Source organism: Cibotium barometz, chromosome 3 (assembly GCF_041138505.1).
Source record: "Cibotium barometz isolate CiBa-2024 chromosome 3, ASM4113850v1, whole genome shotgun sequence".
Classification (NCBI taxonomy): domain Eukaryota; kingdom Viridiplantae; phylum Streptophyta; class Polypodiopsida; order Cyatheales; family Cibotiaceae; genus Cibotium; species Cibotium barometz.
In genome coordinates, this window is record NC_141048.1 from 52490613 (window position 1) to 52504344 (window position 13732).

Consider the following 13732-nt stretch of genomic DNA (forward strand, 5'->3'; position numbering starts at 1 on the left):
ATGTGGAGTCTTGTACATCAAATGACAATCTCATTCTTGGTAATTACTCTCTATAGGTGCACTTCTAATAGTATCATTGTTATAAATAAAGTTCATTTATTCAATATGTGATTTCATTGACTAGGCTAGACACATTGTGGCTCAATAAACACTCAATTGTAAACTTCATTATTATATGGATCAATACGTGATGTCATTATTTAAATTTCCTATGATGTATCCTTTTCTATGGATTTGTACGCATTTATGTTTCTTTATGGATTAATACACACACTCTTCTTGAGACGTCAATGACATGCACATAGATCAGTGCTTATGGATAGGTTAATACACACGTATGCTTTTGGATAGATTAGTATGCACATATGCTTTTGAATAAGTTGATACACATGTTTGCATTTGGAGAGGAGGTAAACATGTATGCCTATGGATAGATCGATACATGTATGCTTCTTCTCGATCGATTCGTATGTATGTAGGCTCTTGTCTAGGTCAATACACATGTATAGTTTTGGATATATTGATGCACATGTACACTTCTCTATAAGATAAATTCTTAGGTGTCTCAAGGACAAATCAAGATAAGCTCCAGAAAAAACTAATCCTCTACTCAAAATCATTATAACTTAGCTTTGATTAGGGTCAATAGTGAGATACCTAACAGAAAACACAAGTGCAATTGCTCAGAACATTTTCGACATCCCAAAAGAAGATTGAGAATCACCACAGGTGGCTCATGGACACCGCACAAGGAGCTCCCCATCCATCCCCTTGCCCACTATAGTGATGACAGAGGGCACTAGATGTGTAAAGGTTCCAAGGGTGTGGGAGCCGAGTGCTGATTGCTCTTGGGCGGCCGGCCGCCTTCATTTTTAGGCTTAATGTGTAATCGGCAAGTAGCAACAGCTTTGTCGATGCGAAGACACACAGGAATCACGATGAGCGCTGTTCAAGGTGCGTTTTCGCACGTTGCTATTTCATAGCTGCAGTTTTCTCTTCATTTATTACAGTATGATTATGCAGCCAAGAGCAAAGCATCGATCTCTCGAGGGTTGCCACAGTTCATGACGCTGTTATCATGCAGTAGAGTCATGCAGCTGCACTGTTTTTGCCTAACCATTTACATTAATAGAGAATTAGAGATCAAGCAATTCATGTAACGCTTACCATCCTCGACAACCATGTGGCAGAATCAACATGCAATCGGCCTCCTCAAAGCTTCGCAGACAGAGCACCGGCCACCTTGATACAAAGCTTGCAATTTTGCTTCAACCCATAGTTATCCCGACAATGGTGTAGGGTGTGCCCCACTGGTTGTCTGTTACAACTGTGCAGGGTGTTCATTCCAATTCTGTTGAACTTAGTGGTAAATGTTTAGCCATGGCATACTCAGGCATGATCACGACTAACATCAGAGAGATGTCTGTTGAGCTCAGTGGCAAATGTTTGGAAGGGTGGTACCTATGGCATGGTCAGGTGTGATCACGGCTAACATTTGAGAGATCAATTCCCCAACCCAGGTGGCACTACTTGTAGTTGCCCCTTTTTCATCAGGGACCCAGTTCCCTCTTCCTTGGCCTTGTCTCCTTTTTGCTGCTGCTCATGAGCTTTTGCAACTTCTTCATGTTGCAGGCGTCTGTCTTCCACGTTTTCTTCCACTAGTAGGATGTTTTTGTTCTAAGTGCAAATTTATCTAGCCCTCCAACGCCAAAGTGTGCAAGGCCTTCTCATGCCAAGCCATCCATCAGTTGGGTTTTGAAGTCAATACTGTGCATCAATTGTTGGCTACCTTGAATACAAAGTTTGTGACTGGGCTTTGACATAACCAGTGTGCATGGTGTTATTTCAATGAGCCAAGTGACTCACTCGTGGGGCCTGTCCTCTGGTTGTCTGTTGCCTTCAGTGGAAAATGCTTGGAAGGGTGCTACCCATTGCATAATGAGGTGTGAGCATAAATAACATAAGAGAACAATGCTCCACCCCCTAGCGATGCCATTTATAGATACCAGCTCTTTCATCAAAGACGAAGGCGGCCTATTCCAAAGCCTTGTGTTCATCTTACTAATGGCAAAGAGCTTCTTGAGCCTCTTCGTGTTGCAGGGACAGAGCTTCCACGGCCTTTTCTCTGAGCTAAGCTTTTTTGGACTATAAGGTGGTTGAACAGCCTAAATTGTTCAACTGGTGCAATTTGCCCAACCAGCTACCATGTGTGTGTGAAGATATATTTGGAAGTCTTCGTCCAAGTTGTGGTGAGCTGGTTTATATTAAGTCTTTCTATCTGAAGTGGTGCAGTCCCGCGCACACGTGTATGTGTTCTTTAGTGCTACCTTTCATCATGGCTGAGTCAACCCATTCACCTCTGGATGTAGTGCAATTTGCCCAACTAGCTTCCGCGCACATGCGTGTGTGTTCTTTAGTGCTACCCTTCATCATGGCTGAGTCCAGCCTTCACCTCTCGTCGAGAAGTGATAGAAATTCAATTTAATGGTTTATCTATGAAGATTTATATTGTAATGTGACATATCTTTATACATGCATAGCATGTAGTATATGGTATGCATGATGGAGTTGATATTTTGAAGCGTTCTGAGTAGACTCTCATGGAGTTAAGATCACACTTTGGTTTTGTTAAGTTTGGGAATAAACTTTAACTTTCCATTGGTATATGTTTTTGCTGTACTAGTGGACGCAGTGATTATATTTGAATATAGAGTTCTACACCCACTATCGGGCACTGATGACGTTAGTGGGGATGTCATAGTATCTAGTCCATACTATGCATAATGGAGTTGATAGTTATATAGTCTTGTGGGTTGACTACCATGAGTATATAACATGCACGTTCCTAAAAGGTGAATTTGGGCATGTTCCTAGATTCATCTAGGTATATATATTACTTTTGAAGTCTTTGTCCAAGTTGTGGCTAGCTGGTTTATATTAGCTCTTTCTATTCAAAGCAATGCAATTTTTCCGCCAAGCTACCATGCGTGCGTGTGCAGGTGTGTTCTCTTTAGTGCTAGCCTTCATCATGGCTGAGTCTGTCCTTCATCTAGGCATATATAACATCATTCAAAAATTTTGAAGAGCTTCTTCGTGTGCTGGAGGAAAGGGGGAGTTGTCCAGAGAGCCCATTTGAAGACTTTGAAGACCTCCTCATGGAGTACTGGGGTGTCCGAGTTTGAGGCTAAGTTGCCCAAGGTGTGGGAATAGGTCTGTGATAGAACTGAAGAGAACCAGGTTGCCAGGTGTGCGAGCATATGACCAATTTCGAGGAGTACCAGGCTGCCTCCTGTGAGAGAGGTCTAGGGAACCAGGGTGCCTGGCACATGGGTAGGTTGCCCATTTATGGAGCTAGGTCTAGGATCGCTCTAGATGGGCTGCTTGGGTATTTCCATCTGCATCTAAAGCTTGAATTTCTTGCTTGGTAGGTTGTCAGCAAGGGGATCCATTGGAAGAACCAACATTGGCATTGGCAAATCTTGTTTTTGTAATGTAGTCATTGCATAGTTCGCCTTGGAAATCTTAGTGTGCAGCCTGGGGCTTTCCTGGACACTCACAAAGATTGCACAAATCAAAATACTTTTGGTAGTAAAGTAAATGCGGGGTGTGGGGGGTTGTGTGGGCCCATCTTCTATCCCAAGTGTGGTGTATTGTGATCTATCTTTGTGTGGCATTTTCATTGTGGTTATTTGTGATATTAATTAAGTGAATGATTAAGATCACCGAGATATAGGCTGCCCACTACACTCGGGAAATTTGCCAATGCGCAATTCAGCCCAATCAGTCCACAGTTGTAGGATCATTGATGTAAAGCTTTGTACTTATTTTACATCCATTAATCAAGCGAAGACACCACAAGATGGGGGCCCTTTGGTGGGTTTTATGGCTGCGTTGAGGCTGGTCGAGCTGCAGATCAATGTTTTCTACTCATTATAGTCATTAATTTTTTACAACTATTAAGGTTTAGCGTTAAAGCTTTGCCCACCTTTGTGCACATATCTTCTTGGCGAGCTCACCTCGGCATGATGCTGCCCGTACTTGCTCAGCCTCTCCGTCCTTAAATTGGTTGCCCGTGTGGGATTGTTAATTGGCACCATTGTTGTCTAGAGTTGTGTCACCCAAGATGGGCTCATCTCCCCTATCTCGGTATTCTTTTATTTCCAATTACGCGATACAATGCCTTTTACTGCAAACATTGTCATCTAATGATATTAGAATTTATGCAATCAAAAGTACCCAAAAATAGATCACCCCCCAGCATAGGGCTAAGGCTCCCATCCATCAAAGATCCATGCTTGTCAATCTTGGTCTCCCATACCACCAAGGTTTGCCTAGGAAAGGCCCTCGGCAAGCTATGTGCATCTTGGATTGACAAATCCATGACTGGGTCAATCCCTAGGTCTAGGTACATATTAATTTTGTCCTCCAGGCAATAACATAAGCACACTAGATCCTTGACCACGAGCATGAAGCTGTCCTTTAACCGAGAGTTGGAGATTCCCTCTACCTGACCCGCCATCGCCCTAGCCCCCCTGCTCCTATGCGCCTCGCGCCTGGGTGTAGCCCCCTGTTCCATCGCCTTTGCCCCGTGTGCCTAAGCCCCTTCGCTACCTCCCGCTTGCACCCCCCCCCCCCCCCCCAATCCCTCCTTGCTTTCACCTCCCTTCTGCCTCCACCTGCCTTGTCGCGCTGTCCCCCTTGTTGTCATGTGCACAGTGTGTATTTACCGTGTGCTACACGCACGCAAGACTAGTTTCGAGGCTTGGGGAAGCTTGGAGCTTGGCAGGCTGATTGACGAGCTGAGTTAGGGATAGACTAACGGGCGGGCACCCAAGTATGGACGGGCGGGCACCCAAGTGTGGACGCCCTGTCATGTGCACAGTGGGTATCTACCGTGTGCTATACGCATGCAAGACTAGTTTCGAGGCTTGGGGAAGCTTGGAACTAGGCAGGTTGATTGACGAGCTGAGTTAGGGAAATACTAACGGGCGGGCACCCAAGTATGGACGGGCGGGCGGCCAAGTGTGGACGCCCGATGACCGGCCAAGAGCCTATAAAAGGGTGGCCAAGGTTAGTTATTGGATATAGAGAGTCTCGCGAGTTTGTGAGAGCTCTATGGTCTTGGAGACTGGATCTAGTGCAGACGTGCACCTGCTTTATGCAGCCAAGGCCGGCGGCAATCTCGAGGCCCGCGAGGGCAGCTTCGCGGCGGTATGGGACGTCGTGAGGAGGAGATTGGTCGGTACGTCATCCTAGTTAGCTCAGCTCGTGGCTCGGTGGGGACAGCCAAGATTGTGGGCTTGCCCACGGCTGTCATGGTTGGGAGGTGAGTCAGGCCTGCACCCCCTTGCTTGTTTGTTGTTCGTTTGTTTGCAGGATTCGAGTTTCGAACCAAGATCGATCACGAGGGAAGATCCGTGGGGATTTGACAGTGGTATCAGAGCATACCTCGTGAACGAGCAAGTCGGTAGGTAGAGAAGAAGAGGTCGAAGAACGGTATGTGTTTAAAAACTTGCTGTTTTTTCTGTGCATACTGCAGTTTTCAGTTTTTGTATGTGTTTTTCCTTCAACAAAGAACCCCATGTTGATGGGAGATGGTAGGATTAGTAAGGGTTGATTGCTTTGCAAAGAAGGGGAGTCCTGTTGTGCAGTCGCATGAGAGAAAACAGAAAAAAGAAGAGAAAAAGCATGTTTGCTTTCCTGCTTCGAACATGAGAGAGAGAGCGAGAGTGGTTGTGAGATGGTGGCACTGGCGGCTGGCGGAGGCACTGGCGGGCTGGTGGTTTAGTGTGTTGCCAAGTTGCAGGCGTTGGGCTACAGGCGGTTGCAGGCGCCTTAGGCCTGCGCAGCCAGGCGGCCAAGGCAGCTTGCGCAGCCAGCCCAGGCAGCGCTGGAGCGCCTACGCCAGGCAGCCAGGCTAGCGCAGCTAGGCCAGGCAGCGCCCAGGCCAGGCCTGCGCAGCCAACCTAGGCAGCGCCCAGGCCCACGTGGCCATATAGCCGTGGTTGCATAGGCTATCGCAGGCGCAGAAGACACGGGGTTCATCATCCGACGGCAGGCGTGCAGGCAACGGCAAGAAAGCAGCCGGGGTCTTGACGTCAGCAGTCCACGATGGCAACCGGCAGCTAATCCAGGCGCCAGGAGGGAAGCGAAGAAGGAAAAAAAAAACACACGTAAGGAAAGCAACGTTTTTTATGCTTTCGTTTTTGTTTTTTTTTTTAGGGGAGGTTAAAATTTTTAAATTTTAAAAGACCCCCCCCTCTCTAAGGTTTCCAGGGTTTTTATTTTTTTTAAGACAAAAGAATATATATATCCATATATATATATATATTAAAAAATATATATATATATATATTAAAAAATATATATATATATATATATATATATTTATTCAAGAAAAAAAAAACAAAAAACACAAAAGCTAAAGCAAAAGCTAAGCATAGCTTTTCGAGATTTTTTGGCTTTTGGGAAACCTGTATAAACCCCCTCACGTGGACTTCTTGCCACACATCTCTCGAGTTCTCAAGTTCTCCAGTTTTCAAGCTCTCAAGCTCTCGAGTTCGTTCGCACTTTCATTGTGCAAAGATCGAATTTTCTCTTCGCGTACCCTCTTCACGATGTCGACCCAAGAATCAGAGTTGGAGCCCCTCGTGGAACGCGAAGGCTTGCCGGCTATACGGAAGGCACTGATGCCGATCTTTTTGACGAGTTTGTGTCAAAATCAGATTTCCAAGAGTTCAAAGTAGCTCTCGAAGCTTCTTCGGCGGAACGTCAGGCAACGTCAGGCACAAATCGCAGCCCAGATGCAGGCTTTGCAGAACTCCATCGCTCTCTTGACCACTACCCTCTCTACTTTTTCGGGAATGGATACCTTGGCTTCTGCTTTAGGCCCCAATATTACTCCGGAACCGTTCGGGGGCGAGCAAAAGCAAAGAACCAAGGAGATCGTGGACACTTGGCTACATAAGTGGCAAGTTCACTTTCAGTTTCATCCATATGATGATGGAAAGAAGATACAGTTAGCAGCAGGTTTCCTGTCCGGCAAAGCTTTGCTTTGGTGGAAGGAACTGAACCCAAAGCCGACGACTTGGGCACAATTCGAAGACATTTTCAAGAAAGAATTCCTCAAGAAAGAGGATGACTACGATGTTGTTGCTCGGTTTTCAGCTTTGACCATGACCTCGCAGCACCTCACTTATGAGATCTATCTCCAGAAATTTCGTGACTTGCTGATGAAGGCTACAAAGATAGATCCCACTACTTTGTTGGGGTTTTTCGTAGCTGGTTTACCCGACTCGTACCGATTACAGGTTAAAAATAACAAATGTAAAACTTTGGACGAGGCCATTCATTCAGCTCGTATCTATGATGATACGATGGTCTCTTCCAAGTCAAAACCCGTTACCGAGCAGGGGAACAAGCATAAAAGAAAGTTCTCCGCACCTATGGCTAACACGACTGAAGGCAAGTCTTCGGACCAACCTTCGAAGAATACAAGTTCGACACCAGCGAAGAAGAAACGACTCCTTAGGGCTTTGAAGCTCAAGAAGAAAGGACGTTGTTTTATCTGCGAAGAAAAAGGACACATGCGTAATGAGTGTCCGAAGCAAAAGGGTACCAAGTCAAACGCAGGACCCAAGCCAAAGGCAGCTAACCAGTTGTCTTTGACAGGTACGTCAATTACTGTACTTTCTCGCCCTAGTACTTGTTCTGATTGTCTGTTCAATTCTAAAGTATTTGGCATGCATGATCTTCTCCGAGTTTATGGAGAAGTGAATGGCCATAAAATTCACATTCTTTTAGACCCTGGCAGTTCGCATAACTTTGTTAACTACAAACTTGTGCAGAAATTGAGTCTTGACACGACACTCAGCGACCATACCTATGAGGTACGTCTACCTGCGGGCAAACAAGTTTGGGATCGCAAGGTGGAGATGCTTCCAATCCAGATTCAGGACTACAAAGATACTCTGGAATGCTATGTTATGCATCTAGACTTGTTATTAGGGATTGAGTGGTTTAAGTCTTAAGACTCTCGATGTCCAGATAGATTGGTCTAGTCATATTTTTTCTTTTCAGCATAGGGACACCAAGTATAGTATTTTAGGTGATTGTATCCATCCCTCTCAGGGACCTCTTGTAAATACAATTGATTTTGGAAATATAATGAATTCTTCTTTGTATACCGCTTTCCATTGTGTATTGATTCCACTTTCTTCTTTTCTCATCCCTTCATTGGATGTGAATGAATTAAGTGTGTTTGAAAGCAAAGAATTACAGAAGATACTTGATTCGTTTCAAGATGTATTTCCTAAGGAACTGCCATCGGGTTCACCACCTGAACGGGCAGTAGATCATCGTATTGACTTGATCCCTGGTGCTCATCCTGTGAGTATTCCACCTTATAGGATGAGCCAAGCTGAGGAAGATGAGTTGGCTAAACAACTCGCAGATTATTTGAGGATGGGCCAGATCCGTCCAAGTAAATCACCTTGGGGTGCACCTGTGTTGCTTAGGAGAAAGAAGGACAATACTTGGAGAATGTGTATAGATTACAAAAGATTGAACAAGCTGACAATTAAGAACCGTTATCCTCTCCCTAGATCAGATGACCTAATTGACCGGTTAGCAGGAGCGAAATATTTCACGAAGATAGATTTACGTACTGGCTATCAGCAGATACGTATTCATGAAAGGCATGTCGAAAGAACCGCCTTTCGGACTAGGTATGGCCATTACGAGTTTCTCGTATTACCTTTTGGGTTAACCAATGCTCCAGCCACTTTCCAGCAAATGATGAACGATCTTTTTCGTGAACATTTGGGAAAATTTGTGGTGGTGTTCCTGGATGATATTTTGATATATAGTCGTACTCTTGAGGATCATGTCAGACACCTCACGATTGTCTTATCTATTTTAAGACAGAATCGACTATATGCTAAATTCAGTAAATGTGAGTTCTTTATGACCGACATCATTTACTTGGGACACAAGATCACTAGAGATGGATTGAGCATTGACTATGACCGAGTTCAGAAGGTTTTGGACTGGCCTATACCGCGAACAGTGAAACAACTTCGTTCTTTTCTCGGTTTTGTTGTTTTTCTTAGGAAATCTGTACGGGAGTACTCTCAGCTCACACTACCGATGAGCGACTTATTGAAAGGTCGTGGACGTAAGTCCAATCAGCCTATCACTTGGAATAACGATTTGGATATGACCTTCAGACTTTTGAAAGATAAAGTCAAGGAAGCACCTATCTTAGCATTGCCTGATCCTAGTCGGCCTTATGTTCTTGAAACTGATGCCAGTGACTATGCTATCGGGACTGCTTTATTTCAAGATGGTAGACCGGTTGCTTTTGAAAGTAAAAAGCTAGACGACACTCAATCTCGTTGGCCAACCCTTGAGAAGGAGCTTTATGCTGTGATTCATGCTCTCAAGGTTTGGAGACATTATTTATATGGCTCCAAGTTTGTGGTATTGACTGATCATCAGTCAATCAAGTATGTGTGTGATGCGGATGATTTGAGAGGCAGGAAAGCTCGTTGGGCAGAGTTAATGCAAGATTTTGATTTTGAGATCCGTTATCGAAAAGGGTCCATGAATAATATTGCAGATGCGCTTAGTCGGATTAGAGAGGTGAATACTTTGTCGTTCACCGAGATTTCTACTGACTTATTTCAGTCATTGAGAGGGCTTTGCAGGATTGATAGTTATTTTGGTCCATTTTGGCAGAAGATCCAGGACGGGAGCTCATTGATTGACCAAGACTCGGTGACTGCGCAGTCTACTATTCAGGCTGCAGGAGGTCAGTGGATGATTCGGAATGGTTTACTATTCCTAATGACAAAATTTGTGTACCACAGATCCTGGACATTAGGTCCAAGATTCTGAGGGAGTGTCACGATGCCCCTTCTGCTGGACACCCTGGGGTACACACGACACTATCATTAGTGAAACACACTTTTTATTGGCCGAAGATGAAAGGGTATGTAGAAGATTATGTTCTCAAGTGTCAGATTTGTCAGGCAAATAGAGCTGAACGCTTTAGACAGGCTGGGTTGTTGCATCCTTTGCAAATCCCAGGTAATAAATGGGAAAGTATTTCCATGGATTTTATTACCGGATTGCCAAGAACACATCAAGGCCACGATTCTATTTGGGTTGTGGTAGATCGCTTGACAAAGATGGCTAGATTTTTACCGACCGGGAGACTATTACAGCTACGCAATTAGCTCGGCAGTTTATCGAGCAATTGTTTAGACTGTACGGGTTACCGCAGGACATAGTCAGTGACAGGGACTCTAAGTTTACGAGTGACTTTTGGAAACTTGTTTTCGAGAAGTTGGAAACAACTTTGAATTTGAGTTCCTCTGATCATCCTCAATCTGATGGCCAGACTGAAAGAGTGAATCAGATTTTGGAGGATATGCTTCGAGCATATGTATCCAAAAGACAAAGTTCATGGGAGGATTATCTTCCTATGTTTAAATTTGCATATAACAGTACTAAGCATACGAGTACAGGGTTTAGTCCTTTCATGCTTATGTACGGTTTTCAACCAAGATCACCTGTTACAGTAGGATTCTCAGGACTTCAGCATGATGCAGCACGTAATTTTTTGCAAGATATGTAGGAAATGTTACAAGTTGCAAAGGAATCTATTAGAAGTGCTCAAGACCGAGACAGGTTTTATTCTAATAGACATCGTTCACCTAGAGAGTTCTCTGAAGGAACGATGGTGTATTTGCGAGTTCCGAAAGATTCCGAGACTTTACGGACAGGTAGATCTCCCCTAGATACTGTGGACCATTTCGTGTTACACGACGGATTGGTTCAGTTGCATATGAATTGGATTTGCCTTCTCATGTGAAAGTTCATCCTGTATTTCATGTCAGTAGACTTAAGGAAGTACTGGGTGGAGCAGATCAGTTATTTACTCCTCAAGAAATTATAGATGTCCAGGACATGACATTTGTTCCGCACGAACCTGAAAAGATTCTTGGATTTCGTAAACGAAGATTGCGTCATACGCTTATCACGGAATACAAGATCAAGTGGAAGGATCGTGTTGAGGAGGACGCTACATGGGAGACATTGACTTCTCTTCAGAGAGATTACCCTGGCTTTTTAGTGAGCTCAGGAGTGAGCTCTTAGAGGAAGGGGAGTATGTCATGTGCACAGTGGGTATCTACCGTGTGCTATATGCATGCAAGACTAGTTTCGAGGCTTGGGGAAGCTTGGAACTAGGCAGCCTGATTGACGAGCTGAGTTAGGGAAATACTAACGGGCGGGCACCCAAGTATGGACGGGCGGGCGGCCAAGTGTGGACGCCCGATGACCGGCCAAGAGCCTATAAAAGGGTGGCCAAGGTTAGTTATTGGATATAGAGAGTCTCGCGAGTTTGTGAGAGCTCTATGGTCTTGGAGCCTGGATCTAGTGCAGACGTGCACCTGCTTTATGCAGCCAAGGCCGGCAGCAATCTCGAGGCCCGCGAGGGCAGCTTCGCGGCGGTATGGGACGTCGTGAGGAGGAGATTGGTCGGTACGTCATCCTAGTTAGCTCGTGGCTCGGTGGGGACAACCAAGATTGTGGGCTTGCCCACGGCTGTCATGGTTGGGAGGTGAGTCAGGCCTGCACCCCCTTGCTTGTTTGTTGTTCGTTTGTTTGCAGGATTCGAGTTTCGAACCAAGATCGATCACGAGGGAAGATCCGTGGGGATTTGACACGCCCGATGACCGGCCAAGAGCCTATAAAAGGGTGGCCAAGGTTAGTTATTGGGATATAGAGAGTCTCGCGAGTTTGTGAGAGCTCTCTGGTCTTGGAGCCTGGATCTAGTGCAGACGTGCACCTGCTTTGCGCAGCCGAGGCCGGCAGCAGTCTCGAGGCCTGCGAGGGCAGCTTCGTGGTGGTATGGGACGTCGCGAAGAGGAGATTGGTCGGTACGTCATCCTAGTTAGCTCAGCTCGTGGCTCGGTGGGGACAGCCAAGACTGTGGGCTCGCCCACGGCTTTCATGGTTGGGAGGTGAGTCAGGCCTGCACCCCCTTGTTTGTTTGTTCGTTTGTTTGCAGGTTTTGAGTCTCAAACCAAGATCGATCATGAGGGGATCCGTGGAGATTTGACAGTGGTATCAGAGCATACCTCGTGAACGAGCAAGTCGGTAGGTAGAGAAGATGAGGTCGAAGAAAGGTATGTGTTAAAAAAGCTTGCTGTTTTTTCTGTGCATACTGTAGATTTCAGAATAGTATGTGTTTTTTCTTCATCAAAGAAACCCATGTTGATGGGAGATGGTAGTTAAGTAGGGTTGATTGCTTTGCAAAGAAGAGGCATGTTTTGTTGTGCAGTCGCATGAACTGTAGTGAGAAAAAAAGAAAAAAAAGCAAGTTTGCTTTTCGTTGAACGCAAGAGAGAGAGAGTGGTTGTGAGATGGAGGCACTGGCGGCTGGCAGGTTGTGCGCTGGCAAGTTTTGCAGGCGGTGGCTACCGGCGGCTGAAGGCGCCTAAGGCTAGGCGGCCAAGCAACCAGGCATGGCGGGCGCCTAGGCCACGTGGCCTTGTGGCCAGGCTAGCGCAGCCAGCCTAGGCGGCGCCCAAGCCAGGCAGGCAGGCGCCCAGGGCTACGCTGCCGTACTGCCCAGGCCCACACAGGCTGGCGCAGGCGCACGAGCAAGCTGGTGCGAAGGTGCTGGCGACGACAGCAGTGACGACAGCATCCGCCGGATGGAAAGCATGCGCCGACAGCCTTAATCGCCAGCGTTAATCCTGGAGGGAAGAGAAAAAAAAAACGAGGAAAGCCTTCGCCGTTTTAGGCTGGCTTTCGTTTTTTTTAAAAAGTTTAATTGTTAGAGTTAAAAAAAAACCCCCTCTCCAAGGTTTAAAAGTGTTTTTTTTTCTTTATTTAAAGAACTTAGAATATATATATATATATATATATATATATATATATATATATATATATATATATATATATATATATATATTCAAGAAGGAAAAAAAAACACAAAAGCAAAGGCAAAAGCCAAAGTTAGCTTTTGGGGGCTTTTAGTTTTTTTGGAAACCTTTATAAACCCCCTCAAGTGGGCTTCTTGCCACACATCTCTCAAGTTTTCAAGCTCTCAAGCTCTCAAATTCACTCGCACTCTTGTTGTGCAAAGATCGAATTTTCTCTCCACGTATCCTCTTCACGATGTCGACCCAAGAATCAGAGTTGGAGCCCCTTGTGGAACGCGAAGGCTTGCCGGCTACGGAAGGTACCGATGCCGATCTTTTTGACGATTTTGTGTCAAAATCAGATTTCCAAGAGTTCAAAGTAGCTCTCGAAGCTTCTTCGACGGAACGTCAGGCACAAATCGCAGCCCAAATGCAAGCTTTGCAGAACTCCATCGCTCTCTTGACCACTACCCTCTCTACTTTCTCGGGTATGGATACCTTGGCTTCAGCTTTAGGCCCCAACATTACTTTAGAACCGTTCGGGGGCGAGCAAAAGCAGCGCACCAAGGAGATCGTGGACACGTGGCTACACAAGTGGCAAGTTCACTTTCAGTTTCATCCATATGATGACGGAAAGAAGATACAGTTAGCAGCAGGTTTCCTGTCCGGCAAAGCTTTGCTTTGGTGGAAGGAACTCAACCCTAAGCCAACGACTTGGGCACAATTCGAAGACGTTTTCAAGAAAGAATTCCTCAAGAAAGAGGATGATTACGATGTTGTTGCTCGGTTTTCAGCTT

At 45.5% G+C, this 13732-nt stretch overlaps 1 protein-coding gene across 1 annotated transcript in view; it reads left to right on the forward strand.

The window, feature by feature from the left end:
* Positions 1 to 812: 812 nt before the first annotated feature.
* Positions 813 to 13732, forward strand: part of LOC147640244 (putative uncharacterized protein YDL057W) — a 59236-nt gene continuing 46316 nt past the window's right edge. The window contains exon 1 of the mRNA XM_086778426.1: positions 813 to 954. Within this exon, the coding sequence (XP_086634552.1) occupies positions 882 to 954 (73 nt within the window). The 5' untranslated portion in view covers positions 813 to 881. The remainder of the gene's footprint in view (positions 955 to 13732) is intronic.